This window comes from Acinonyx jubatus, chromosome D4, assembly GCF_027475565.1.
Source record: "Acinonyx jubatus isolate Ajub_Pintada_27869175 chromosome D4, VMU_Ajub_asm_v1.0, whole genome shotgun sequence".
In the NCBI taxonomy this organism is placed as follows: domain Eukaryota; kingdom Metazoa; phylum Chordata; class Mammalia; order Carnivora; family Felidae; genus Acinonyx; species Acinonyx jubatus.
The window spans coordinates 2,064,362-2,091,450 of record NC_069391.1 but is presented as its reverse complement, the minus strand read 5'-3'; the positions used below and the strand labels follow the sequence as shown (position 1 = coordinate 2,091,450).

The window sequence follows — 27,089 nt, the reverse complement described above, 5'->3', positions numbered from 1 at the left end:
AGGGTCCGCTGCTCGGCCACGTGCTGCAAGCCCAGGTCCTCGGTCCTCCAGGCGGCCAGGCTGCCCTCCACTCCAAAGGACCTTGAGGGAGTAGGAAGCATTTTCCCAGGAGGGGAGAACAGAGGGCCAGGGATGAAGATCCCAGGACACAGAGTCGTCTATGAGCCTGTGGGACCCTTGGGACACTGTCGACGCAGCCCAGTTTAGGAGGAGGAAGCTGAGTCCTTCTGTGCCGTAGCCCCATCCACACTTCCTAGTTCCATGGGCTCAGCGTCGTGGACACAGGACCCCAGACCCCGTTCTACCTTAGTTCCTGTCAATCCCCCCGGACACTTGTGGACCCCCTGACCCTCAGCCGGCACATATCCCCTCCCTATGTGGTGGGTCCCGGGCTATTGCCAGGAATCCTGATGTCCCTGCCCCATGGCCCCACTGCCTCCAGCCTTTCTCTTCTTTCCCCCGTATTACCCACCCCCTCCCAGTGTGGACTCCCCTCTGATCTCCAGTTGGACGGTCAGAATATGTGTGTGTGTGTGTGTGTGTGTGTGTGCACGTGCCTTTCTGGAGATGCCCAGAGGTCACAGCCTCACACGGATGGGGTGCATAGGGACCCCCGAGCATCTCAGGGGCTCTCATTCCCAGGGAGAACCCCATGGGGGGTAGAGGCTGGCCTAGGATTCGAGACCAGCCCTGCTCCTTGGACCCTGCACACCTCACTTGTCCTAGGCCAGTCCTTGCCTCTCCTGACCTCAGTGTCCCCCCTGTCCCTGAGGGTCAGACGGGAAAGTGCCTCAGCGTGGCCGTGGCCCAGGCTCGCCCCGGGGGTAGGTGGATGGGAGGTGCCCCGGGGACACAGGCCTCCCTCTCCAGGGTCAGCCGGGTCTGTGTCATGGCCAGGTATGCCCAGGGACCGGCACTCAGCACCTGTGGATGATCCAGAGGTGACGCTGACGTGCATGAATCCGATCGCTCCCCACCTGGCTGGTCCCCCATGTTCCCACCTCCGCCAACTACTCTGGAACCCCAACCTTCCTGAGCCCCAGAACCATGCCCTCCCCTGCCAGGCAAGCCTCAGGGTGCGAGGCCAGGTGGGTTGGACATCTGGGGACACGACGGCCAGTGACTACACCCATCCCACCCGGCTGGCCTGGACCGCAGACTCCACCCCGGGGTCCAGGTGCTTGGACCCTGGGCCATGGCTGGGCCAGGGCTCCTGGAGGCAGCAGTGGAGGCCGACTCAGGGCAGGGCGAAGTCGGTCCGCCCCTTCCCCTTCTCCTTTCCTCCTTCCGCCTTGTCTTCCTGGCAGGACCTTGGACAGAGGTCCAGCCTGTGCCTGGCTGCAGCCCTGGGTGGAGTCAGAGGGTGGCAAGCTGCCCGGGGAGGCCGGGGGCCACCTCCAGGATGACCAAGTGTCGGGGGGCCACTGTAACTGGCCATCCCCCGGGCACTCAGTGATTTCAGCCCTTTGTATACATGAGCCGTGACCCCGGGAGCAGGTCCCGGCCTCTTCCTCACCCCAAGAGGCCCTCATCCTCCCCAGCCAAGGCCCGTGGGTGGCCGGCCCTCCCTCCAGCCCCAAGAGGTCCAGCTGTTCCACAGGCTCTACATCTTTCGCGGCTGGAGCCCGAGCAGCCCTCAGGGGCCTGGATCCGGGCCCTGGAGCCCCTCAGGGAGGACAGGTGAGACCGGGCAGGAGCCAGGAGAGGGCCGAGTGGAGTCTCCTTGAGGTCATGGCCTCCTGCTCAGCCCAGACCCAGGTGTGTGCCGACACCTAGGGCACCTGGACCCCAGCTGCCGGGCAGGCTCGGGGACAGAGACCACAATGTGGCTCCTGGTAGCTCACAGGTGTCCCTGTGTCCTGTAGTTAGACCTGTCCTACCAGCTGGACTCCCTCCTGGTCGGCCAGCAATATCTTTGGCCAAAAGGAACAGGCCACCGTCAAGGTCTGGGAAGAATGAGTGGCCAGGCACAAGGGGAAGGATCACCCTCGACTCGGGGGGGGCCCTGCCCGGGCTGGCGGGGGCTCCGGAGGTGGTATTCCAGCTCTCTGCTGACCAGCCCTGTGCCCAAAAACACCTGCCTCCCTTCTCTGGGCCTCACTCTCCTGCTCTGTGAAATGGGTGATGCAGAGCGATCACTCCCATGGCAGGAACAAGGCGGGTACCGGTGATGGATGGAGCACCCGTACAGGGCCCGGATCGCAGACCGCAGTGGGGAAGGGGAGAGGGGACGCCAGTGAGGCCCCGCCCCCAAAGCCATCCAGCCTTTCCATCCAGTCACCAGGGCCTGGCATGGCCCCAGGAGCGGTGGCCCACCAGACTCCTGACACAGGTCACTGTGGCCTCTTTCTCAGCAGTGGGGACCCGGGGGCGGGGACACCCAGGGTGCAGGGGTGCTCGGGGCAGCTCCTCCCTTGGAGGGAAAGAGAACAATGGAGGCAGAGAACAATGGAGACGTTCTCTGGGGTCCCCCAGGCCAGGAGAAATGGGAGGAACGCTCCCCCAGCCCAGAGAGCTCTTCCCGGTGACTATTTCCCTGGCGAGGGTAGGGGGTCAGCGGGTTATACTGGCTGTGACTCTGCACTTGAATGTGAGAGCCCCCGAATTCACCATATACACTGAGAGGCGGTTTCGCTGAAAACTCGGCAGGAAGTTGCTTCGGCAGCTTGTGAGTCTCAGTTTGGAGCCCTTTCCTTCCCAGAGACCTCAGGGCCTGGACTGTCCTCGCAGTCCCCCCCCACGCCCCAGAGAACCCAGGGCCCAGGCTGTCCTCCAGGTCCCCCCAGGAGCCCCAGGTTCCAGGATTTCCTCCCAGTCCCTCCCGGAGACTCCAGGGCCTGGGTTGTCCCCCCGGTCCCTCCTGGAGACCCCAATGCCTGGCTGACCTCCCGGTACCCCCAGGGACCCCAGGGACCGGACTGTCTTTCCAGTCCCCCCCAGAGACCCCAGGGCTCAAGCTGTCCTCCCAGTCTCTCCCGGAGACCCCAGGGCCCAGGCTGTCCTCCCGGTCCCTCCCGGAGACCCCAGGGCCCAGGCTGTCCTCCCAGTCCCCCGCAGAGACCCCAGGGCACGGGCTGTCCTCCTGGTCCTTCCCAGAGACATCGGGTTTCAGCTCAGCCTCAGCCGCCACACGCCCCAGGGCAGCCTTGGGCCCTCACGAGCTCTGTCTCTCAGGGTCCGCAAGCACAGCTCCTCACTGCCCCTGTCCCCCAAGCCGGCAAGCGACACCGCATCACCGGTGCCGGCCTGGAAGTGAGGATCGGCAGCTTGGACGAGAGCATTCGCCGAGCTGGCAGGGGGCACGTCCCTTGGTCCCCTCTCCGAGACCTCTCCGGGTACAGACCTCACTTGAACAACTCCTCTGACAGGAGACCATCTCTGGACCTGCCGGGGAATCCAGCCCCGGGAGGAAGCGACGACCTGCTCTGCTCTACAGAGGAGGAGACTGAGGCGACATCATCCTCCCGGGCCGGTGCCTGGGAATCCATGCTTGCCTGGGGGCAAATACCAAGCCCTCGAGCTCCCTCCACATCTAGGGTGCCGTGGCTCTGACGACACTGCCTGGTCACGTCCCCTGCGCCTGGCAAGCTGCGGTGACCCCCGACTCCTTACCTGACGTCCGAGCCCAGAGAGAACTGGGCCAGATGCCCTCCCCAGGGTGTTCCCCTCCCTCCTCCCTAGTGTTTTCCTCCCCCAGGGAGCCCACCATCCCTGCCCCTCGAGCCCCCTGCTACCACCGCCCCGCTCCATGGCTCCCATCCAGAACACCCTCATCTCTAAGGCTGGCTTCAGAGGTCACCTCCTCGGGGTCCTGAGAAAGCCCAGGCTTCGGGTCAGAGTGACCCGGGTTGACACTCACAGCGGGGCCACGTCAGAGTCCTGTGACACGCAAGCTCTATGCCAGCTTCTGGGACCTCGGTGCTCTTTTTTGAAGATGGGGTCGGCGGCTCCCACCTCCGGTGGATGTGTGGGGGATGAAAGCAGGGAGGTGAAGGTGTCCGAAGTGGGGGAGCTTGTGGGGGGGGGGTCTCGGGAAGGCATGGGGAAGGGATGGGAGGAGGGAAAGGCGGCCTGACCTCTCCCTGCCCAGACTGGTGTCCACCTCCCCCTCCCCCTGCTCAGCCAGACGCCTGAATGAACAGTGGAGTGGAGTGTGGGGGCCAGGTCAGGAGGGTGGGGGTCTGTCTCGTTTCCCTCTTGCCCCCGTGTCTCCATACCCGCTGCGTCCAGTGGTGGAGTGGCCGTGGCCCCAGGCCTAAGAGGATATGAGGGTCACTGAGCAGGCGGTGGAGATCGGATACGTGCGACCCCAGGTGTCGTGGGCTCCTGCCGCGAGGTGGTCCCGTGCACGCAGTCCCATGGTCCCGGTGCACCTGCGCGGGCTCCACCTGCCTCGACCTTTGGTGGGAGCACCTCCCCGCCCCCAAGGCTCCCGCACCACATCCTGCCCAAAGGTGGGAGCCAGGGGCCACTCTAGCCGGACTGGTGCAGCTCCTCCTCCAAGCGCTCATGGAACAGTCGGGAAACTGAGGCCAGGAGAGGCAGGGACTGGCCGGGGACCCACCAGGTGAGCAGAGCCTAGAGGGGCTGGGGAGGTTTCGGGCTCCTAGGCCAGGGCTTCACTTTCCCATGCGGTTTTCGAGGGAATGAGAGCCTCTAAGATCCTGGAGGACCACTGAACCCATCCCATGTGGGGTCCTTTCCTCTGGGCATCCCCGAGTGGGCACAGGTCCACGCAATTGCATGGAAACACAGTCCCCCGCCCCCCGTAACTAATCACCCACGTGGGGGTCAAAGGATGAGTGGATCCTGGAGGTGACAGGCGGTGGGGGAGGAAAGTGGTGTGGGGCGGGGACATTGTCTCCAGGGAACATGCCCATGAGGGGAGCCACGCCAGGCCGATGGCCAGGGGATCCCCAAGATGCCCCCGTGTGTATCACAGGTACCCCCATTCTAGAGAAGCACCCCACTCAGCTCCCGTGGTTGGAGACCTTCGAATGCGCAACGTGTTCTCATGCTGTGTCCTGATATCTCGAGGCTGTGGTCTCAGGAAAGCCCACAGGGAGAGCCTTTTCCCACTTGCAGACGGTGGGTCCGGGCTCACCCCCGAAGCCTCTGGTCACGTGCCCGGAGGGACGCAAAGGTGACACTGGGAGGCCCAGGACTGGCCGGTCTAGCCTGACACGGCCCTGATCCGACTGGTGAGTCGCACGAGCCTCCCTGTGTCTGTGAGTGTGTGTGAGGCTGTGTGTGCTTGTAAGGATGGGACGTGGGGGGGAAGCCACCCAGAACAGGAGCAGGCTGATGGGAGGGTCATGTCCGCACCCCAGGTCAAGGGTGACTGGGAGGGACAGGGTGAGTTGTGTAGAGCTACAGGACACAGGGACACATTCTGGTGACTGTCCCCGAGCCCTGCCGGCAGCTGGGGTCCAGGTGCCCTAGTGGTCGGCACACACCAGGGTCTGGGCTGAGCAGAAGGCCATGACCTCAAGGAGACTCCACTCTGCCCTCTCCTGTGTTCCGTGCCAGGCGCACCCCTTCCTCATCCTCCACGGCCACGTGTGCCCACGAGCCTCATGGGATAGCAGGCACAGGACGTGTCTACAGGTGGCTCCCTGATGGCGCCCCTACAAGTAGATGCCACAAGGACCCCACTGTGCAGATGGGGAGACGGGGGGGCCCCAGGAGGCACGGGGTCTGTGCAGGGTCCCAGCACTGGTCAGGAGGAAAGCCCAGGTCTGAACCCAGCTCTGTGGCCCCAAAGCCGTGGCACCGGCCGCCCCAGGCCTCGCGGGGACGTGCCTGGGCTGTGTTGGTGTCACTGTAGGGACAGGGCATGGGGTGGAGGGGAGCCCTTTGCAGCCTGGGAGGGGCTCTTGTAGGAGCAGGAAGCCGGGTAAGGGGACCCCAGGAAGTGACCTCACCTCCCTGGTCACAGAGCCCAATTGAACTCAGAACCCGGGTCACCAGGCACCCACGTTCTGGAGACAGCGCCCGACTGGGCTCATTCGTTGGGACACCTTCACCTGACGAACATGTTCTCCTGTTGTGTGCCCGTGTCCCGCGGCTGCCGGCTCAGGGGAGCCAGTGGCAGCGACGCTTCCCGACGCTGGAGACAGTGGGTCAGGTCGTCCACAGGACGCCTCAGGTCTCTAGCTCGCAGGGACCCAAAGGTAACACAGGGAGACCCAGAGACATCCAGTCCAGCCCGACACCGCTCTGATCTGACCTGTGCGGCCCCATGTCCCCCCGTGTGTGTGTGTGTGTGTGTGTGTGTGTGTGTGTGTGTCTGTGTGTCTGTGTGGATGGAGGGGTCGTGTGTGGAGGGTCCACCCGAGCAGGTGCAGGCTGATGAAGGGGTCAGATGCCTGGGGGGGCGGGTCAGGCTCACACTCGGTCAAGGCTGGTTGGGAGGGACAGGGTGTGCTGGGGTGGCCCTCTTGTCCCCGATGTTCATCCCGAACCCTGTAGGTGGATGTGACTGTGTCCCAGGCACAGGTCTATGCACACTCAGGTCTGTGTCCAATCTGGGAGCCACAGTGGAGAGGGTGGAAGGACACTGAGGATGGCCGGGCACGGCTGTGATGTCTCCGGGATGGCCGCGGGTCACTGTCTTTACAGAAATCGACCGATGAAATCGGGAAACGTCTGGCCGAATCCCGATACACCTGCCCTACAGAGTTGAGCGTGTGCCCCGTCTCCCAGGAGGGCCACCCTGGACCCAGGGAGAGAGTGGCCGCACGGAGGTCTTGGGAAGCAGAGCCTGGAGGTGGCCTGGGAAGGCCTCCTTCACCGCCCCGGCCCGCCCACAGGGTCCTGGTTCACGGGTCGTGGGATCAGGACCCAGAGACCCCGGAGCCAGAGCCCGAGGGTGAGAAGGCTGGGGTGGGAGATGTGTGTTCATGGGACCAGGGCGGTGCTGGGCCACCCAGGGAGGAGCCCCCGGGGGCTGGTGTGGGGCCAGGAGCAGACTGAGAGCCCGGGGTGCGGACTGCAGAGGGCAGAGGTCCTGGTGTGGGTGTCTGGCCACGGCTTCTCGGGGAGGCTCTGGGGTGAGTTGTGTGTCTGCAAAGGACCCTGGAGAGGCCGTCGCTGGGTGGGGTGGGGGACCTTCCCTCCTCTCACCCGGAGGCCTTGGAGCCGCTGCAACCACCACTATGTTTCCTTCTCAAGAGTCCGGGGCAGGAGCAGAAGCCGGTGCGACTCCAGAGCTCGACCCAAGGGCATCCGGGTCCTCGGCGTCTCTGCGGGCAGGGGTGGAGTCTGGAGCGACTCCTGCAGGGGCTGGAGAGCCAGCAGGTGACCTGGGACCTGTGCTGGGACAGCGGGCCCCTGAACAGAGTCAGCTGGTTCCTGCTTCTGCTCCCGACACCGTTCCGGCCACCGCCCTTGTTCCCCTATGGATTCCGGCCACAAATCAAGGGCTCAAAGGCCTTCGAGGGGTGTTTATTGTATTTCTAATTGTTGCTCCAGACCCAGTCCCCGACCCCTCCACCAGAATGACTCTTCCTCTTCTCCCTTATCCTTTCTCTCCTCTACTTTTCAGGTGGTACATTATTTGTTCATGGTATGTTTAAAATCCACATTAATCTGCAATAAAAATTTATTTACTTTACGTTGTGCAATTCCTGAGCACGGGGTACGCTCACGATGCTGTGAACCACGCCACAGAATTTTGCTGCAGAATATCTCGATCCCCAAGGGTCACCGTGTACCCGGAGCCCTCACTCCCCATTCGTGCCCCCTCTAGCCCCTGGGAACCCCCAGTCTGTTTTCTCTCCGTGTTCCGTTACCTACTCTGGAGGTTTCCTTCAAGTGGAATCTTGTAAGAGATACCTTTGGGTCTGCACCGACTTTTCAGACGGGACAGATTCATTTTTGTACTCTGTGGCCGTTTGAAATAGACTTTTTCTCGTTTGATATTGAAATCACAATGGATTAAGGATTAGGTGGGATATGGAGGCCCCTTCGGTGACAATGGGCACGGTCTCGGGGTGGAGACCCCTGTGCGTGCTGTGACACCACAGCCTGAAGCCAGACAGGACACGGCTGGTCCTCCCGTGGCCCCAACAGAAACCAGGAGATGCAGAAGGCCGGACGGTCACACCACAGCGGGGAGAGCATCCCTCACGACCCAGGGCCAGAAGGTTCACAGGCTTCTGGGCCAAATAATGCGCCAAAGCCAGTGCGTTCCCCGGGATGGAGGCCAGACACGTCCCACTCCAAGGGGAGGTGACCCCCACGGGAGCAGGCGTCAGAGATGCGGGGCGTCCCGGGGAGGGACTCGGGCAAGTGGAAACCCGAGGGAGGCAGTGCTGGGCACCTTCAGAGGGGCAGGTTTCTGGTCCGGGGACCGGCAGCCCAGGTGACAATGTGAGGAAGCAGAGGCCCCAGCAGATCCTCAGTGAGAAGTGTGACGGGCTCCCCTCTCTGGGACCACAGAGCGCAGCCCCCATCCACCGCCGCAGGCGCGGACCCTCCCCAGCAGGGCTCGTCCCAGGACCAGCGGAGAAACTCTGGTGCAGCGTGTGGGGTGAGGTGGGTGCCGGGTGTGTGCTCTTCCCGAACCAGCTTTCCCCGGGGCTGGGTGCTGGCCACTCAAGTCTCTTCCTCTGCATCCTGTGTCCCCACATCAGAATTTCCAAAGCGCCCCAGCCCTGGAACATGGGCCATTTGTGAGTTTTCACTCCCAGCTTCCTCAAGGGATCAACCGTGTGCATAAATCTCTCCTGTTTCAAGACACAAGCCGTCAAGTGGAGTTTCTGGGTCAAATTTTATATCATTTGTCAGGTACAAGCCTCGGCTTTCAGCCTCCACGGTCTCCTGGGCCACTGAGAGCCTTGCTTGGGAAAACGGGGGTGCCGAGCCCCGGGGACCATGATCTCCAGGAGGGATCGGGCAGGCGAGCTCTGAGTGGAGTGACCTGGGTACCTGGGGTGACCGGCCCAGCAAGGACCGTCCTGACCCCAGCCCCATACCGGCCCCCACGACGGTGGCGGTTGAGGAAGGCGTGGACACTCGTATGGGTAGTTCCACAGCTGGTGCTGGAGCTACTGTGGCTCGAACGGGGGCTCTACTCCCGGGACTGGCCCCAGGGCTGAAGCTGGAGCTGGCCCCATCTCTGCAGCTGGGGCAAGAGGCGGTGCTGGACGTGGCTCCAGCTCTAGGGAAGGTGCTAGAGCCGCAGGCACCTCCAGAGAGGACCCAGACCTGCTTCTGCAGCCGGATATGGCTCTGGAGCTGAAGCTAGAGCTTCTGCTGTAGACTCTGGCTCTGGCTCTGGCTCCCGAGCGGGTGCTGAAGCGGCTTCAGCTTTGGCCCGGGAACTGCAGCTGGCCGTGCAGCCAGTGCGAGCGACACAGCTGGTGCCAGAGTCCCGGGGGATCCAATCCCGGAACCGGTTCCAGCCCTAGAGATGCCTGTAGCTCTAGTCGTGCTGCCGGAAGCGGTGAGGACCAGGTCCAGTTCACTCCCGCCTTGTCCGTTGCTCTGGAATGCACGTCGGTCCGACCCAGGCTCCAGAGCTGGCTGGTGCCGGACCTGGCAAGTCGGTTGACGACAGAGCTGCCTCTGTCTCTGCAGCCGGTGATACCGCGGTGCCTGTGCTGGTTCCAGCCCTTCCGCTGGTCCTGGAGCCGGTGCTGGAGCTGGCTGTGGTTCCAGGGCTCTCACATGAGCTGATGTTAGAACAACGGCTCTGGACTTGACACTGGATCAGGTGAGAGAGCCGACCCGCGCTCCGTACCTGCCGCTCTATCTGCTGCTGGGCTTGTGCCGGAGACGCCTCTGACTCCGGATTCGGTACCAGAGCTGGGGCAAGAGCTGGCCCTGAAGGCTTTGGAGCCGGGGGTCGAGCCGGCACCGTGGTCGGCACTGGTCCCGCAAGAGGACGAAAATCGGCCACACGAGCGCCTATCCGGGTGCCTTTGCAAAACCAGAAAACGTTCCAGTGCCACGCAGAGAAGCCCCGGCCCGAGGATCCACCCCGGGGCGTCTTCCTCACCTGTAGACCGTATGTGTGAATATCAAATACCTTTCTTGTCTTCCCTTCCTTGTCTTCTTATCGTGTAACATAAGATGCATTAATAACGGCTCACTTCACATCCTAGGATGTAAATCACAGGATATCAAAGACAAGCGTGGACAGCCCCTGAGAGCTCAGCATCCTCCTCGGGGAGAGGATTCGTATGGTTTGACCTGTACGTGGGACAGCTGTGCTACGTTAGGAGGGAGGATGACTCTCTCACTCTCTTTATTTGGAGCTTAACCTGGAGAACCTCAACCACCACAGCGCTAAACTGCCTTCCCGTTCCCACTTTAAGAGTCTCTGTCACTCGCGGGCCTTAGAGACCGAGCGCCACGTAGCGTGCAGAGTGCCTCCCCGGTCCAGGCCTCGCGCTGCGTACTGGGCTCTGCGGGCACCTCCTGGGAATGCCGAGAAGTGCGTGGCTGATGCTTTCCTGGCTGAGGACACAGGTGACCCCCCAAGCCCTCTTACCTGGAAGAGGCCACATTGGGGGCTCAAGCTGCCGCTCGTGAGACCGGCCAGAAACACCGTCAGCACCCAGACTCCCGGAAGAGAAAAGCGGGCCTCCCGACGTGAGGCCTCAGAAAACAAGCCAGAAACGGTCTTTTCAGAACGTGGACTTCCACAAAGGAAGTCAGTACAGAAGATGCTGTATTCCCTCTGACATGCGTCTGGGGTGAGCAGGGGTTTTTGCCTCCTGGTCATTACCCGTTAGTACACATGCTTGACATGCTCTGTTTCCCGTACAGTCGTCTCCTTTAATGCTAAATATTCTCACTCTACAGTCGGGACAGAGAAGAGGAAATTATGGCATACGCATGCCAGAGGCAGCCACCACCTGGAAGATTATCACTACTATTTTGATTTCTAGTTGTCCCTTGTGGGGCGAGTCCTCTGAACGGGCCCACCCCCAGGCGCACAGCGGCCCGAACGAGGCTAACCAGGACCAAAGAGCTCCCATCCGGATCCTGATGAGCTTCCAGAGAAGTTCTGTGTGTTTGTGTGAGGGAGAAACACAGAAGAAGAGGGAAAGCGACACGACTTCGTGGCTTTCAATCTGCTGTAAAATCCGATCGCCACTGAGTACAGAAAACCCTTGACAGAATCCAAGACCATTTCGTGATACGAACGCTCAAAGCAGAAACAGAAGGGAACTTCCTGAGCCCTCCTACAGGCCACCCGCGAACCAGCCACAGCTCCCGTCACCCGGAACGGAGAAAAGACTGGAAGCCTTGGCCCTGAGGTCAGGAGCAAGACGGACGAGGCCCAAGCCCCGGCTGCAGCCCACCCTGTCCCGGAGGTCTCGGCCGTGTCGACGAGGCAACAAAGGGGGATAACAGACATCTAGGTCCGAGGGAATGAAGGAAAGCCGTCTCTACTTGCAAACCACATGACTGGGTATACAGGAAATCGTACAGAATACACAGAAAAGCTTCCAGAAGTAATAAAATAGTTCAGCAAGGCTGCAGGATACAAGCACAGTAGCAAGAAAGAAATTGTACGAGACCGTAAACTGGTGCAGCCAATGCGGAAAGCAGCATGGAAGCTCCTCAAGACATCGAACATAGAAACACCATGTAACCCGGCAATTCCACTTTCGGGTATTTATAGGAAGAAAACGAAACACTCACGCCAAAAGATATCTTACCCCCGCCCCCCAGCATTACTTACAGAGTCAAGACGTGGAAGGAACCCAAGCGTCCACGTGGATGGACGGAAAAAGAGGATGTGGGAGTGTGCGCACACAGAAACGTACATATCATAGAATACTAGTCAGTCATAAACAAGGAGGAAACCCGTTTGTGACAACACAGACGCGGATATTATGCTAAGTGAAATAAGTCCGAGACAGAGAGAAACAAATATCATATCTCCTTTATAAGTGGGATCTTAAAAACAGAGCTCAAAGAACTCACAGATCGAGCGATCACACCGCTGGTTGCCAGAGGCAGGGGCTAAGGGACGAGCGAACCGGGGAAGGTGGTCGAAAGGTACAATCTGCCGGTGATAAAATACATAAGTCTAGGGACGTGATGTGCCGCGTGGTCACTATAGTTAATACTGCATTGCACGTGTGGAAACTGCCAAGGGGTAAATCTGAAAAGTCTCTGTAACAAGAAAACATGTGCAACTACGTGTGCAGATGGACGTTAACAGGACCTGCTGTGTGATCACTCGGCCATACACACAGCTACCCAATCATCGAGGTATATACGGAACTGACTGAATGCCACGCGTCAGTGAAACAAAATCAGGGGCGCCCGGGGGGCCCAGTCGCTCAAGCGGCCGACTTGAGCTCAGCTCATGATCTCACAGTTCGTGGGTTCAAGCCCCGCATCGGGCTCTGTGCTGATGGCTCAGAGCTGGAGCTGCTTCGGATTCCGTGTCTCCCTCTCTCTCTGCCCCTCCCCCACTTGCACTCTGTCTTTCTCTCTCTCTCTCAAAAAGAAACACTACAAGGAGGTGAACTGAAAGACAGCATCACGAAAGCTAGAAGGCACCCTACTGAATGGAACAATGAATCGGCTAAGGACATATATCCTAAGAGACTTGCATGTGGAATGCATATTAAATCTTACAACTCAATAGGAAGAAACTGCGCATCCAATTTAAAAATGGGAAATTCAGGGGCGCCTGGGTGGCTCAGTCGGTTGAGCGTCCGACTTCGGCTCAGGTCATGATCTCATAGCTCGTGAGTTCGAGCCCCGCATCGGGCTGTGTGCTGACCGCTCAGAGCCTGGAGCCTGCTGCTGCTTCTGTGTCTCCCTCTCTCTCTGCCCCTAACCCACTCACATTCTGTCTCTGGCTCTCTCAAAAATAAATAAACATTAAAAAAAAAAATTAAGATAAAATGGGAAATGCAGCTGAGGAGACTTTTCTCGAGAAACGATAAACAAGTGAGCAACAGTGTTCCACATCGTTCTTTAGGATGGAAATCCAATCAAGGCCACAATGAGATACAAGTTCACATCCACCAGGACGGCTGTCATTAAAAAGATGGATATTAAGAAGTGTTGGCAAGGATCCGTAGACGTTGGGGTCCTCCTCCTTTGCTGGCAGAAATATAAAGTGATGTAGCCCTTTGGGAGACAGTGTGGCCATTTTTCGAAACGTAAACACGGAGTATCCGTATGATCCAGGGATGACAACCTGTGAAAAGCCTGACCGTGAACATTCACAGCATTGCCACTCACACTTGCCCAAAGGTAGAAACACCCCCAATGTCCATCGACTGCTGAGTGGATACAGAACACGGCCTATCTACACAATAAAAATGACTTGAAGAACATTATTAGGCTTGAGACCGACTGAACTCCCGGTCCTTGTCGCACTCATGGTGAACCTTGACAACATCAGCTGCATTAAAGGAGCCTTCGGAAACCAGCACATCTGCGTTATTCTGTGTAGAGAAAAGGCCCAACACAGCCTCCCTACCTACAGCTGGGCACCTGCTACCAGGTCATTACAGGAAAAATGACCTCAGGTGTGCCCCTGCCGCCAGGCGCCCCGAAGGGGTCGAGGGCAGTGGTGGTGGACGGTGCCCCCCTTGGTGCCGAGGATCCGCCCTTTCACCTGCTGGATGACGGGGGGTCCCCGATCCTCCAGGGAGGGACGGAGGTCTCCAGCCGGTCCCTTCATACACAAACAAGGACAGTGCAAGACAAAGGCCCGGGGACAGGCAAAGGATCCCTGGTCTCCCGGGGCAGCTGGACAGTCGAAGGGCACCCAGACCTGCCCCAGCACCGGAAAGTCCTAAGTGGACTCTGGGCACCGGCTGAGCCCCATGCAAGGGCTGCTAAGTGTGGGCGGGCACGGGTCGCCCTGCAACAGGTTGCGCACACCCGGTGCGCACGAAGAGGCCCCACAGCGGCTGGAGGAACCCTTCCAACACCCCCATGGACGCGCACCACACGGGACCAGGAGGAGCAGCGTCTCCGGGGCGGGGTGCGCGCTCTCCCGGCTGGGTCCCGGGACGCGGCTAAGTGAGGACAGAGGCCCACGACCTGAGCCCGAGCCTCCCTGCCCCTGCCCCAGGTTGCGTCTCCTCCCCAGCCCTGGTTGGAGGGCCCCAGTCCTGCCCGAGTGTCCCCACCCGTGCCTCTGGCATCCCCACCCCCTGCCTCCTGCTACCCTCCAGCCCTGCTGAGAGCCCACACTGCCCCCAGGCTGGGTGAGCGATGTGGTTCCACCTCAGGCCCTCAGGGACAGTTGGGAAACAAGCCAGGAAAGGCGGGCACTGGCCCAGAGCAGCTGTAGGAAACACCTGTGCGCTCACTCCTCTGTCCCGGCTGTTCCTGGCCATGTGAAATTCTGGAACGAAAGGTTGGGCCAGTTTCAGGTGGAATACAAAATGTAGACGCTGCGGGGAGGGCTGAGACCCAAGAAACACAGCAGGTTTCCGGGGGAGATGTGCGTCCCCCGACATCCCCGCCCCTGCCAGGCGGCCCTGCCGCCCCTGACCCTGCACGCCAGCCACGGTGTCTCCCGCCGGGGTGCTGGCCGGGGTCCAGCGTCTGCCATGACCCTAATAGTAGAGGATCTTGTTTCAGGAAATCTACAACAGGGTGTTCTGCAGACATCGTGTGTGATACCTTGTTCCAGGTACTGGCATATTTCCGACAGGATGTTAGAAATGAGAAAAAGGACAGTGATGGGCCCGGGGACACCCCATAATCCCACCGCTGACCTCCACCTCCCCTGGCTCCCAGGTGGGTCCTGGGCGTTTGAGTCGGCACCAAACTGGGAAAAGGGTGCTTGGCTTTCCGCGGCATCGCCCTCGGACGCCCCAGTGTCGTGGCTCCAGGGACTGACCGGCTAGAGGTCACCTGCTTAGCCCACACGCGTGTCCAGACGGGCAGGCTGCAGGCCCTGGGCTCTTCTCCCTGCCCTCCGCGTCCGCTCTGTGCTGCCCCTGCCCCTCGCCTGGGGGCCGTGTGGACTCCGCTCTCTCCCGCTACTCCCTCTGCCGCAGGCCGGCGGCCACCACGTCCCCAGCCGGAGAGGGAGGGCCGACGAGAACACCCGCAAGCGATGTATTTCTGGCGTCTGTGCCCGTCTCGAGCGGCACCCGCTCCGGTCAGCTCCATGCGCACACACCCCGTCCCGTCCCCAGCTGGATTCTCAGCCCTCAAACTGTGCCGGGTGAGGAATAACACTTCACATCTCGCTGACTCACTGGGACCGTCCCAGAGCCGCATGACGCGGGCCCCGCTGTTGACAGCGACAGATGGGAGCCGCAGCCCGGTGTCCCTTCACTCATCCCCGCACGCGTCAGCACCCGTGTCTGTCTGCTGCTGTGTGCAGGCACCCGCACACGATGGTGAAGCCCAGACACCACCCCGCCCTCGAGCTCACAGCCTCAGCGGTGGGACGGCGTCTCCCCCACGGTCAGCAGCTGGGGGCCACAGAGGCAGAGCATCCCCACCCTCCCCAACCTGCAGTGACCCCCGACTCCTGGCCCGACATCCGGCGCCCTGCGTGAGCTGGTCCAGACGCCCTGCCCCGTGGGCACCCCTCACCCCGCTCCGGCCTCCCTAGGGCCTTCTTCCCCCAGGGAGCCCACGGAGCCCCGGCCCCTCAGAGGCCCCTGCTGCCACCGCCCCTCCCATGGCCCCCACCCAGGACGACCTCATCTCCGGGGTTGGAGCCTCCTCCAATTGCAGGCTCCCGTGCAAGCTCAGGCTTTGGGTCGGATTGTCTGGGGGTCAAAACCACAATAGGGCCATGTCCCAGCCCTGTGACCCACAAGCTCACGTGGTGGGTGTCAGAGCCTCATTTTCTTCGTTGAAAATAGGGTCTGGGACTCCCATCTCAGGAAGGTGAGCAGGAGGCACGGGGGTCACCTTGCTGGGGGAATCCCAACCCAGGACAAGACCTGTGATGGTCAGGGCAGGGCTCCATGAGGGTGAAGACTGAGTCCCTCGTTCCCATTCACGGCTGGACTTGGTCACTCAGAGCTGAGTGCCCTTGATCCCGGGGCCGCAGTTCATGTATAAGAAGGGGTGAAGTCAGTGAGCACCCCGGGGAGTCCCTAGCAACTCTAACCACCCCCAACACTCAGACATCCCCACGATGTGCCCCCTCCTTCCTGGACTCCCTCCCACCCCTCTGACCCGGCCAGGGCTGCAGCCAGGGACAGGCTGCCCCTTGTGTCCCAGGTTCTGGCAGGAAGACCGCGGGAGGAGGTGGAGAGAAGGAGGGGGAGGCGGGAGGGGACAGGCCGATCCTCTCCTTGCCCGTACTTGGTGTCCACCGTCTCCTCCAGGCCCCCTGCCCCAGCCGTGCACCCAGCTGGACCCTGGGGGGGAGCGTGGGGTCTGTGACAGCTGGGACGGCATAGGTACATTCGGCGACCCTCGTGTACCCGCGTGTCCAACCCACCCGGCCCTCAAGTCTGCAGCCCACTGGCTGGGGTGAGGCTGATCCGAGGGCTCACAGGATTTGGGGTTACAGGGCAGCGGTCTGGAGGCAGGGCGCACACGGAATCAGAGGCACGGAGCCCCCCGGGGAGGGCACACGGCCGTGCCAGGCCGAGGACACGAGACCCAGCTGCCCTTTACTAGGGAGGCCTGTGTGCCTGGCACATCTCCTCTCCATCCACCCAGGAGGAGAGCCTGGGCCCTGTCCACGCTGACGTCACTCCACGCCCAACCTCAGGGCCAGGTGGGAGACTGAGGCCAGGGACCGGCCCAGGATACGTGAGGTGGGCAGAGTCCAAGCAGTGGGGGTCTCCGTCCTAGGCCAAACTCAGTCCTCCCCTGGGGTTCGCCCTGGGAATGAGACCCCTGAGATCCCGTCGGATCCCTATCAACCCCATACGAGGTGGGGCTGTTATATCTGGATGTCCCCACACCGTACAGGCAAGCACACGCACAAACACACAGACACACACACACGCACACACACAGAAACACACACACACACACACACACACACACACACACACATGCACACTGACCACCCGGCAGTGGCTCAAGGGGAGTACACCCTGGAGGGGGGAGGTGACACCGGGGCAAGAAGAAGGGGACTGGAGGCAGCTCTGCCACGGGGCAGGGGCGCCCAGTGGGCTAGCAGCACGACCAGGGCTCATACGTGGGGTGGGGAGACGTGCCAGCCTGATGGCCAGCGGGGTCTCCAGGGTACCCAGGGGGCTGCCTGGGCTGGGCGCTTCCCCGGGACACCCGGAGAAGACGGGGTTTGGGGTCCTGTGTCCACCACCAGCCTGGAGCTAGAAGAAGACACCCCCCTACTGGGAGGGGGCTACGGGACAGGCCTCAGCTTACTCCTGTGTAAAGTGGGCTGCATAGACGTGGTGTCCCAAGGGTCCCACAGGCGTGTCTGCTGGCCCTGGACCTCCACCCCTGCCCCAAGAGGCTCCTGGTCCTGGGAAAATGCTTTCTCCTCCCTCAAGGTCCTTCTGAGCAGAGAGCAGCCTGGGGGCTTGGAGGACCGAGGACCTGGGTGGGCAGCACGTGGCCGAGCAGCGGACACTGGTGTGGGGACCGAGGTCAAGACCCTCCTTGTCGGAGCCCTGGGGCCTCAATCGGAAGGGCTTCCAGAGGTAGTGCCCTGGCTGGGGTGAGGAAGCCTTAGGAATGAACGGGGCACCGGGACGGGAGAGGTGGAACGGGCGACAAGGGAGGCTTCTGAAGTCCTCACATCGCCCCTGGAGCCCGCAGGTCCTGCCCCTGTGCCCCCCTAGGGCCAGGGAGGGCTGCTGCCTTGACTACATCCAAACAGAGGTGTGTGTTTCGTTTTCTGGTTTCCAAGCCCGGGACTGTCATGCCGGTGCTGACCACCAGGGGGCAGGCTGTGTCCACTGTGCTCAGTGAAGCCTCTGGAGCGGGAAGGGACGCTCAGGGGTCAAGCTGGGCGTCCCTGCCTCCAACCCAACATGTACCTCTTACTATTAGTCTGCATGTCCACAGCGTGAGCTACTCAGAGGCAGGTAGGGACTCTGAGATCCTCTCTGGACGCATTCAGCTCCTGTGCCTCTCACCCTGAGCAGGGGCTGTTGGGCCCGGGGGCCAGAGTCAAAGGTCCTGTGAGGTCCCCGCCCTCCAGGAGCTCACAGCCCAGAGGGGGAGGTGGGTCAAGGCACAAGAGCGAATCCGTGTGAAAGGAAAGACCAACACTGTTGGGAAATGAAGCAGGGTGAAGGAGGGCGGCCAGGGGCCCCTGGGTGGGGAGGGGAGGGGGTCTCACAGGCCTCCAGGGTGGCCCTGATGCTGGGACCCAGAAGGACAAGAGGAGCCAGTCCCGCACACGTCTGCAAGCAGTGTGCTGCGGGGACGAGCAAAGCTGCAGAGACTCGGAGGCACAGAGGGTTTGTCCGGAGAGGAGCTGAGGAGGAGCCAGTGTGGCCGGAGAGAGCTCGGGAGGGAGGAGGGCGGGCCCAGCCCCCAGCCTGGAGGATGGGCTGTTGTCTGTGCTGGGGGACACATTCACCTTCCTTGGACCACCTCACACTTTCTGTACCAGTCTCCGGGCTCAGCTCGGCTGGGAGCCTCAGCCCCACGGTCACCCAGGAGGCCAGGGCTGCAGCCTCAGCTGAGGCTCCACTGGGGCAGGGTCCACCTCCAAGACTGCGACCGGGCACGTGCTCTTGGCAGGATTCGGCTGGGACTGGGGTGTCTCAGGACTTCTGTGTCTCAGCCCGGAGCCTCTGCAGGTTCTTGGCACTGGGCCTCCTGGGGCACCTCATATTATCTGCTCTTCCTTCGTCAGAGAGAGACACACACACAGCCACACACACTGACACAGAGACAGAGAATGGACCCGGGAGAAAAGGAACCCGGAGACACCACAGGCTTTCATGAACCGGCTTGAAAGCGACACCCATCGTTATATTCTCTCCCTCAGAACCGGTCACACGGGCCTTCCACCGGGGAGGGGAGGGGATGTCACGAGGATACAAGAGGCTGTGTTAGTAAAAGAGGGCACGTGTCGGAGATAGAGACCCCTGTGGGTGTTGTGACGCCACAGTCTGACGCCAGCAGGGACATGGCTGGTCCTCCCGTGGCCCAAACAGAAACCGGAGATGCAGAAGGCCGGATGGTCACACAACAGAGGGGAGAGCACCCCTCACGACCCAGGGCCAGAAAGGTTCACAGGCCTCTGGGCCAAATAATGCACCAAAGCCAGTGCGTTCCCCGGGATGGAGGGCAGACCCGTCGCAGTCCAAGGGGAGGCGACCCCCATGGGAGCAGGCGTCAGAGATGCGGGGTGTCCCGGGGAGGGACTCGGGCAAGTGAGACCCAAGGGAGGCAGCGGTGGTCTCTTCAGACGGGCAGGTTTCTGCTCTGGGGACCAGCCGCCCGGGTGACACGTGAGGAAGCAGAGGTCCCCAGAGACAGGTGTGACGGGCTCCCGTCTCCGGGAGAGAGTCCTCAGGCAGAGAGGAGGGACCGGGGGCTCCAGGGGGATGCTGCCAGCCTGCCGGGAACCAGCCCCTCCGGCTGCTGGTGCACCCAGGTGGCAGAGGGGACCTGAATGGGACAACACTGCGTGGCCGGCCTCGCTTTCCGCATCCAAGGCCAACGTCCTCTGCAGCCCTTGCCACACCGCCCCTCATCTCAAAGCAAAGTGGTCTGTTCCCTCAGGTTCCCTGGTGCCCGTTCAGGACAAGGACGCCTCCCGGGAAGAAAGAGGAGAGCCGGCGGGGCTCACAGGGCCCGGGGGCCCCGGCAGACAAGCCGGCACTCGGCGTGTGGGCCACGGCCCTCTCCTGCCCCACCGGCACCGTCTGCCCTCTGTCCCCTGACCCCCACCTCCCAGGAGACGAATCCAGCCCCGAGGACAGCCTCGGGGCCCTCCTGGGAAGAGCCGGGTGGAAGGACAGGTGAGGGAAGACACAAGGGGTGTTCTCGACTCCCAAATCTGACGACCGAAGTCTGGGAGGTGAGAGGAAGATGGGAGGAAATGCAGGGTGCGCATTTGCACGTCTTCCCAAGAGGAGAGGTGGGTGGGTGCCCCAGGGACTCGGGCGGAGACCTGTCGCCTTCAAGGGAGCCGGGAGGAGGATCCGAGAGAACCAGAGCAAACCCACAAAAGCACAGGGGCGGCGGGAAGTGCCGGAGACATACGTGTGTGGGTCCTCCAGGGCCCCCACCCTTCGCTCCGTGTGTGTGTGTGTGAGTGTGTACGATGGTTAAAACCTTGGTGAATATGGCTTACGTGTCTTCTTAGGGGGAGGAGGGCCATGGGGACGGCGCCCCCCCTTGCTGGCTGCGGGTGAGAGGCCGTACTACCTCCTGGGTGGGGTCCGGGGCTCTCTTTGGGGATCCAGGTGCGTGCACACAGCGGGGAGCAGACAGGGTGCTGAGGGCAGGCATGGACCCATCCACAAAGGAACAAGGACAGAAGCGGTTTCTGTCAATGACAGCACCTGACGCATATCAATTCATCTGCTTATTCGAGAAAGGTAAACATCCACTACATTGCGGGAAGGTTCTGGGGACTTGGACTCAGAGCAATGAGCCAACCTAGTTCCTGCTCGCATGGAGCTGACTGGAGCAGGGAGGGGTTCACTGAGGACTTCTGGTGACAGCCATGTGGTCTCGCTGGGATCAGCGGGCTCGTCCGGCAGCTTAGGACCAAGCCAAGTGAGGCCCGCGGTGGAGGGGCTATGCCCCAGCTACCCCGGATAAGCAAGCCTCCGTTCCCTTGGCCTGTCCTTAGATTTCCCATCTGTCAAATGGGTGTGTAGGGAAACACGCCCCTCGATTTGTCCGTGAACTTGGTCTCGACTCTTCCGGGCCGAAGAGGAAGAACTTCCTGGTGGTCGGTCTCCCCACTGGTAACTCCAGGAGAGGGGTTGACGTCACCAAGGGGATGGGGCGGCACCCCCGGGGGAATGGCTAGGGATCCTTTTCTGGTTAGCGGCCAAGCTGGACCGGGAGCCCTGGCCTCCAAACTCCGTCCTCAACCTCCCTACCGCCCAGATCCTCCCGCTCGATCCCTTGCTGTGACCTCCGCCTGAGATCCCGGAGGAGGCCCGGGAATGTCTCCCAGGAAGGAGGGGCTACGTGGTCGAGCATGTCTTAGAACCCTGGAAGGAGCAGGAAGACAGGGCTCCCCAGACCTTACTCTCCAAGGGCAGGTGGGGGCAGGGCCTCTAGCCCAGTGAGTGCATGCACCTCCCTTTGCTTACCGGAGGGCAGAACATTCTGTCTGGAGCAAGGGCCAGCGTTTTCCCGGGAGCCCAGCAGACGGCTCTGGAAAGCTCAGGGTAGACCCAGACATCCATGTCAGGCCCCGCGGGGCCTCGGTACCGGGACTGGGCGACAACAGGAGACGTGTCTCTGTGGACAGGTGCCAGGTCTCAGGCCACCTGCCACGGGCTCTGCCCTCGAAGTTCTGGGTGACCTCGGACAAAACCTCAGTGTTCCCTGCTATAAAAAGAAGCGATGGGTTCCTCATGGGCTCGTCAAGCTGTGCTTCTGGGATTGGGGGTCGGGCCTCTAGGGGGCCGTGGACGTTCGGGGAGTCCACGCCTCATCCCGATGTCACCCTGAGCAGCTCTGTCCTGTGTTTGCCACACAAGGCTTCTGCCTTAGGTACCGTCGGGACAGCATACGCCCGCCCCCATATAGGTGAGGTTTAAAACCGTAAGGGCAGGTGAGCACTGGGCCTAGCCTGTCCCTCCGGGTCTCTGCTCCTCTGTTCCTTGTTGTCCTGTGCGCTCAGGGGGGACCAGTGGCTATGCAGTCTGGTTGCTCAGTCTACAGGAGTCGAACTGAACCTGCAGGTCATTCTTTTACCAAATCCCAACGTCCCGCACTCGCTAAGGCCTGGCCTCGACCCACAGCCCCCATCCTGTCCCTGATCCCACGCTGGTCATGGGGAGCAAATCTGCAAGCTCTTCTGAGACCAGTAGGCCGGGACCCCAGGAGCAGACCCAGGGAGAGGAGAGGGCTCCCCCTGCATCGGGCAGAGGAGCTGAGGGTGGGGCAAGGGGCCCAGACCCAGATGTGAAGGAGGGCATGTTCGGAGGGGCCTGTGTGCCCAGCAGGCTCACCCTGGGCTGGAGAGAAGGCCTTGCACTTTGGAGAAGGCTGGGAGGGACGAAGGTCCAGCCTCCCTCATCCACTGTGGGGGTTGGGGCCGCCTTGCCGGTCAGGCTCCACAGGCTGGGACCTGGGGCAGGTATCTGGACCTTCCGGACTCATGCTTCCTTGCAGGCACATGTGCAGAGACCTCCCTCCCAGACTCGCCAGAGGGGACACAGCACAGGAAGATTCAGACCCTGCAAAGGAAGATGCCACCCGGGGGACCCCGGAGGGTCGTGCTCACTGAAGAGGTCATGGTGCTCAGCACACAGCAGGGACCTGAGTTCCCCAGCTGAATTAGGGAAGGAGGAAGGGAAGGAGGGAGGGAGGGAAACCATAGAAGCAGGGTCCACACCAGGTCAGGTCACAGGTCTGGTCAGAGGGTGTCACAACTCGGGCCCTGGAAGGGGGCACGGGACACGTCCTTCTGTCTCCCAGCGCTGACCTTCCTCCACGTGGGACCTGTTGACCTCCTGGATCGTCTCCACCTCCTCCGCAAACAATGCTGGGTGTTCCCAGAAGGGGGACAGCGGGCAGGGGCCTAGAGGGGCTTCCGGAATCCTGTGCCCTGGGAGACTCTGGGACAGCCTTCCGGGTGGCCCTTTATGTGCTCCAGGCACCAGGCCACGATTCCACCTCATCTCTCAGGGAATGCGACAACCCATCTAGAAGGCCCGTTACGTCCCCATGTCACAGATGGGGGCACCGAGGCTAATAACACAGCCTGGGTCACTAGTAAGATGACCTGGGTCAGGAAGCCCATCTCCTTGATTTTGGATTGTCCTACCCACAGGCGTGCATCTTGGCGTCCTGGGGCTCGGGGTCCCTCTTCCTGGGAAACCCCACCATCTGCCGAGGGCCCCCCCCCCGAACTCAGGGGAGCAGAGCTGACCAACCTGCCTGGGGCCCCACCTGGGGCTGGGGAAGGGCCGACTCCGGGCTCTGGGGGCTCTCCCAGTATTGGGCCAGCCGGTCTCCTGCAGGACGAGGACTTCTCGCTGGGGATCAGCTGGGGCCTCTGCTTCCTCACGTGGACACCTAGGCTGCCAGTCCCCAGACCAGAAACCTGCCCGTCTGAAGGTGACCAGCGCTGCCTCCCTCGGGTCTCACTTACCCGAGTCCCACCCCGGGACGTCCCGCATCTCTGACGCCTGCTCCCACGGGGGTCGCCTGCCCTTGGACTGGGATGGGTCTGGCCTCCATCCCGGGGAACGCACTGATTTGGAACATTATTTGGCCCAGAGCCCTGTGAACCGTTCTGGCCCTGGGTCGTGAGGGATGCTCTCCCCCCTGTGGTGTGACCGTCCGGCCTTCTGCATCTCCCGGTTTCTGTTTGGGCCACGGGAGGACCAGCCGGGTCCTGTCTGGCTTCAGGCTGTGGTGTCACAGCACGCACAGGGGTCTCCACCCCGAGACCGTGCCCATTGTCACCGAAGGGGCCTCTTTTTTCCCACCTAATCCTTAATCCATTGTGATTTCAATGTCAATGGAGAAAAAGTCTATTTCAAACGGCCACAAAGTACAAAAATGAATCTGTCTCGTCTGAAAATTCGGTGCAGACCCAAAGGTATCTCTTGTGAGATTCCACTTGAAGGAAACCTCCAGAGGAAGTAACAGAACATGGAGAGAAAGCAGACTGGGGGTTCCCAGGGGCTGGCGGGGGCACGAATGGGGAGTGAGGGCTCCGGATACACGGTGACCCTTGGGGACCGAGATATTCTGCCGCAAAATTCTGTGGCGTGGTTCACGGCGTTGTGAGCATACCCAGTGCTCAGGAATTGCACAATGTAAAATAAATAAAACTTTTTATTGAAGATTACTATAGATTATAACTAATGAACAAATAAAGTAACAGCTAAAAAGTAGAAGAGAAAAAGTATAAGGGAGAAGAGGAAGAGATACTCCGGTGGGGGGTCGGGGTCAGGGATTGGAGAATAAATTTGAAATAAAATATAACAAAAGTAAAGTAAAGTAAACACCCCGTGTAGGCCTTCAGGCCCTTGATTTGTGACTGGCATCCATGTGGGAGCAAGGGCGGGGGCAGGGGCGGGGAGAAGGGCGTTGACAGGGGCGGGGGCAGGGGCGGGGAGAAGGGCCCTGGCAGGAACAGTGTTGGGATCAGACGCAGGAACGGTGGAACCAGGAGAAGCGGGAGCAGAAGCAGGACCCAGCTGACTCTGCTCAGTTGCCTGCTGTCCCCGCACAGGTCCCAGGTCACTTGCTGGCTCCCAGGCCCCTGCAGGAGTCGCTCCAGACTCCACCCCTGCCTGCAGAGGCTCCGAGGACCCCGATGCCCTTGGGTCGGGCTCTGGAGTCGCACCGGCTTCTGCTCCTGCCCCGGACTCTTGAGAAGGAAACAGAGTGATGGTTGCAGTGGCTCCAAGGCGTCAGGGTGAGAAGAAGGAAGGTCCCACCTCACACCAGCGCCAGCCTCTCCAGGGGCCTTTGCAGAGACACAGCTCACCCCAGAGCCTCCCCGAGAAGCCGCGGCCAGGAACCCACACCAGGACCCCTGCCCCCCTGCAGGCCGCAGCCCGGGGCTCTCAGTCTCTGCTCCTGGCCCCACACCAGCCCCCGGGGGCTCCTCCCTGGGTGGCCCAGCACCGCCCGGGCCCCGTGAACACACATCTCCCACCCCAGCCTTCTCACCCTCGGGCTCTGGCTCCAGGGGCTCCGGGTCCTCATCCCAGGACCGGTGAACCAGGACCCTGTGGAGGGGCCAGGGCGGTGAAGGAGGCCTTCTCAGGCCAACTCCAGGCCCTGCTTCCCGAGACCTCCGTGCAGCCACTCTCTCCCTGGGTCCAGGGTGGCCCTCCTGGGCGACGGGGCACTCGCACAACTCTGCAGGACAGGTGAATCGGGATTCCGACAGTCGCCTCCCGAGTTCATCGGTTGATTTCTGTAAAGACAGTGACCCGCGGACGGCCCGGAGACATCACAGCCCCGCCCAGCCATCCTCAGTGTCCTTCCGCCCTCTCTCCCCGCTGCTCCCAGATCGGACACAGACCTGAGTGTGCACAGCCCTGCGCTTGGGACACAGTGACATCCACCAGCAGGGCTCAGGATGAACCTTGGGGAAGAGAGGGCTACCCCAGCACAACCTGTCCCTGCCCTCCAGCCTTGACAGGGGTGTGAGCCTGACCCGCCCACCAGGCATCTAACCCCTTCATCAGCCTGCACCTGCTCAGGTGGGCCCTCCACACACGACCCCTCCTTCCATGCACACACACACACACACGGGAGGGGACGTGGGGCCGCACAGGTCCGATCAGAGCGGTGTTGGGCTGGACTGGATGTCTCTGGGTCTCCTGTGTTACCTTTGGGTCCCTGCGAGCTAGAGACCTGAGGCGTCCTGTGCACGACCTGACCCACTGTCTCCAGGGTCGGGAAGGGTCGCGGCCGCGGGCTCCCCCGAGCCGACAGCCGCGGGACACGGGCACACAACAGGAGAACATGTTCGTCAGGTGAAGGTGTCCCAACGAATGAGCCCAGTCGGGCGCTGTCCCCACAACGTGGGTGCCTGGTGACCCGGGTTCCGAGTTCTGTTGGGCTCTGTGACCAGGGAGGTGAGGTCACTTCCTGGGGTCCCCTTACCCGGCTTCCTGCTCCTACAAGAGCCCCTCCCAGGCTGCAAAGGGCTCCCCTCCCTACAGTGCCCTGTCCCTACAGTGACACCAACACAGCCCAGACACGTCCCCGCGAGGCCTGGTGCAGCCGGGGCCGCAGTTTTGGGGCCACACAGCTGGGTTCAGACCTGGGTTTTCCTCCTGACCAGTGCTGGGACCCCACACACACCCTGTGCCTCCTGGGGTCCCCCGGTCTCCCCGTCTGCACAGTGGGGTCCTTGTGGCATCTACTTGTAGGGGCGCCATCAGGGAGCCACCCGTAGACACGTCCCGTGCCTGCTATCCCATGAGGCTCGTGGGCACACGTGGGCGTGGAAGGATGAGGAAGGGGTGGGCCTGGCACGGAACACACTCACGCGGGCCTGGGTCTGCTCCGGGTCCAGGCACGGCCACCCCTCCTGCCTGAGTCCCAGGCCCCGGGGGAAGGTGGAGGTGAACTCGTTCAGACCCTGGGCCCACCAGACACGCACTCCAGGGGCCCCATTGCATTTGGGCTCTGGTCCCAGTGCCTGGTCTGGGCCTACGTGCTGGGCGGTCCCCACTGTGGCTCCCAGCCTTCCCGAATCCTGGTCCCACGTCCCTCTGTCACCCCGTCCCCTCCCGTGTGGATGGCCCGTGTGACTGGGTTCTAAGGGCTAGAACATGATGACCGGTGTCATTTCCTGGCCGATTCATGGAATTTCTGGTTTCCTCTCTCCTGGGTCCATTCTCTGTCTCTGCCTCGGACTCTGTCTGTCTCTGTGTGTCTCGCGGAAGCAGGGCCTGTGGGCTCCAGGGTCCAGGTGACAACCCTCAGAAGCCTCCTTTGTGGCCCGTGTCCCTCCCCTGGCCCGGTGTCAGCTCACTAATGAGTCCTTCTCACCCCAGCCAGGGCGCTGCCTAGGGAACCACTTCCTAATGAGGACCCGAGACTCCAACAAGGAGGGTCTTGACCTCGGTCCCCACACCAGGGTCCACTGCTTGGCCACGTGCTGCACACCCAGGTCCTCGGTCCTCCAAGCCCCCAGGCTGCCCTCCGCTCAGAAGGACCCTGAGGGAGTAGGAAGTGTTTTCCCAGGAGGGGAGAACAGAGGGCCAGGGATGAAGATCCCAGGACACAGACTCATCTATGAGCCTGTGGGACCCTTGGGACACTGTCGACGCAGCCCAGTTTAGGAGGAGGAAGCTGAGTCCTTCCGTGCTGTAGCCCCATCCACGCTTCCTAGCTCCACGGGCCCAAGGTGGTGGACACCGGACCCCAGACCCCATCTTCCCCTAGTTCCTGGCAATCCCCCCGGACACCTTGGGGACCCCCTGATCTCAGCCGGCATGTCATCCTCCCCATGGTGTGGGTCCCGGGCTATTGCCAGGAATCCTGATGTCCCTGCCCCATGGCCCCACTGCCTC

General features: G+C 61.6%; 1 protein-coding gene and 1 long non-coding RNA gene across 2 annotated transcripts; both read left to right on the top strand.

Moving 5' to 3' along the window:
* Window positions 1-829: 829 nt before the first annotated feature.
* Window positions 830-26,533, top strand: LOC128312052 (uncharacterized). The gene is made up of 3 exons (XR_008290840.1): window positions 830-1,680; window positions 24,284-25,589; window positions 25,941-26,533. It is a non-coding gene; the product is annotated as an uncharacterized LOC128312052 (long non-coding RNA).
* On the top strand, window positions 5,208-7,615 carry CDRT15L2 (CMT1A duplicated region transcript 15 like 2). Its single transcript, XM_053204394.1, has 3 exons — window positions 5,208-6,173; window positions 6,622-6,871; window positions 7,174-7,615. The coding sequence occupies exons 1-3, from the start codon at window positions 6,036-6,038 to the stop codon at window positions 7,575-7,577; spliced, it is 792 nt and encodes a 263-aa protein (XP_053060369.1). The 5' UTR covers window positions 5,208-6,035; the 3' UTR covers window positions 7,578-7,615.
* Window positions 26,534-27,089: the final 556 nt, after the last annotated feature.

What these genes read in the sequence shown, in the direction of transcription:
- CDRT15L2 (XM_053204394.1), top strand. Translation starts at nt 6,036, where the DNA reads ATGTTCTCCTGTTGTGTGCCCGTGTCCCGCGGCTGCCGGCTCAGGGGA. An exon ending in TAGCTCGCAGGGACCCAAAG is followed by an intron (nt 6,174 to 6,621) that starts GTAACACAGGGA and finishes CTGTCTTTACAG; the next exon opens with AAATCGACCGATGAAATCGG. An exon ending in CCCGGAGCCAGAGCCCGAGG is followed by an intron (nt 6,872 to 7,173) that starts GTGAGAAGGCTG and finishes TTCCTTCTCAAG; the next exon opens with AGTCCGGGGCAGGAGCAGAA.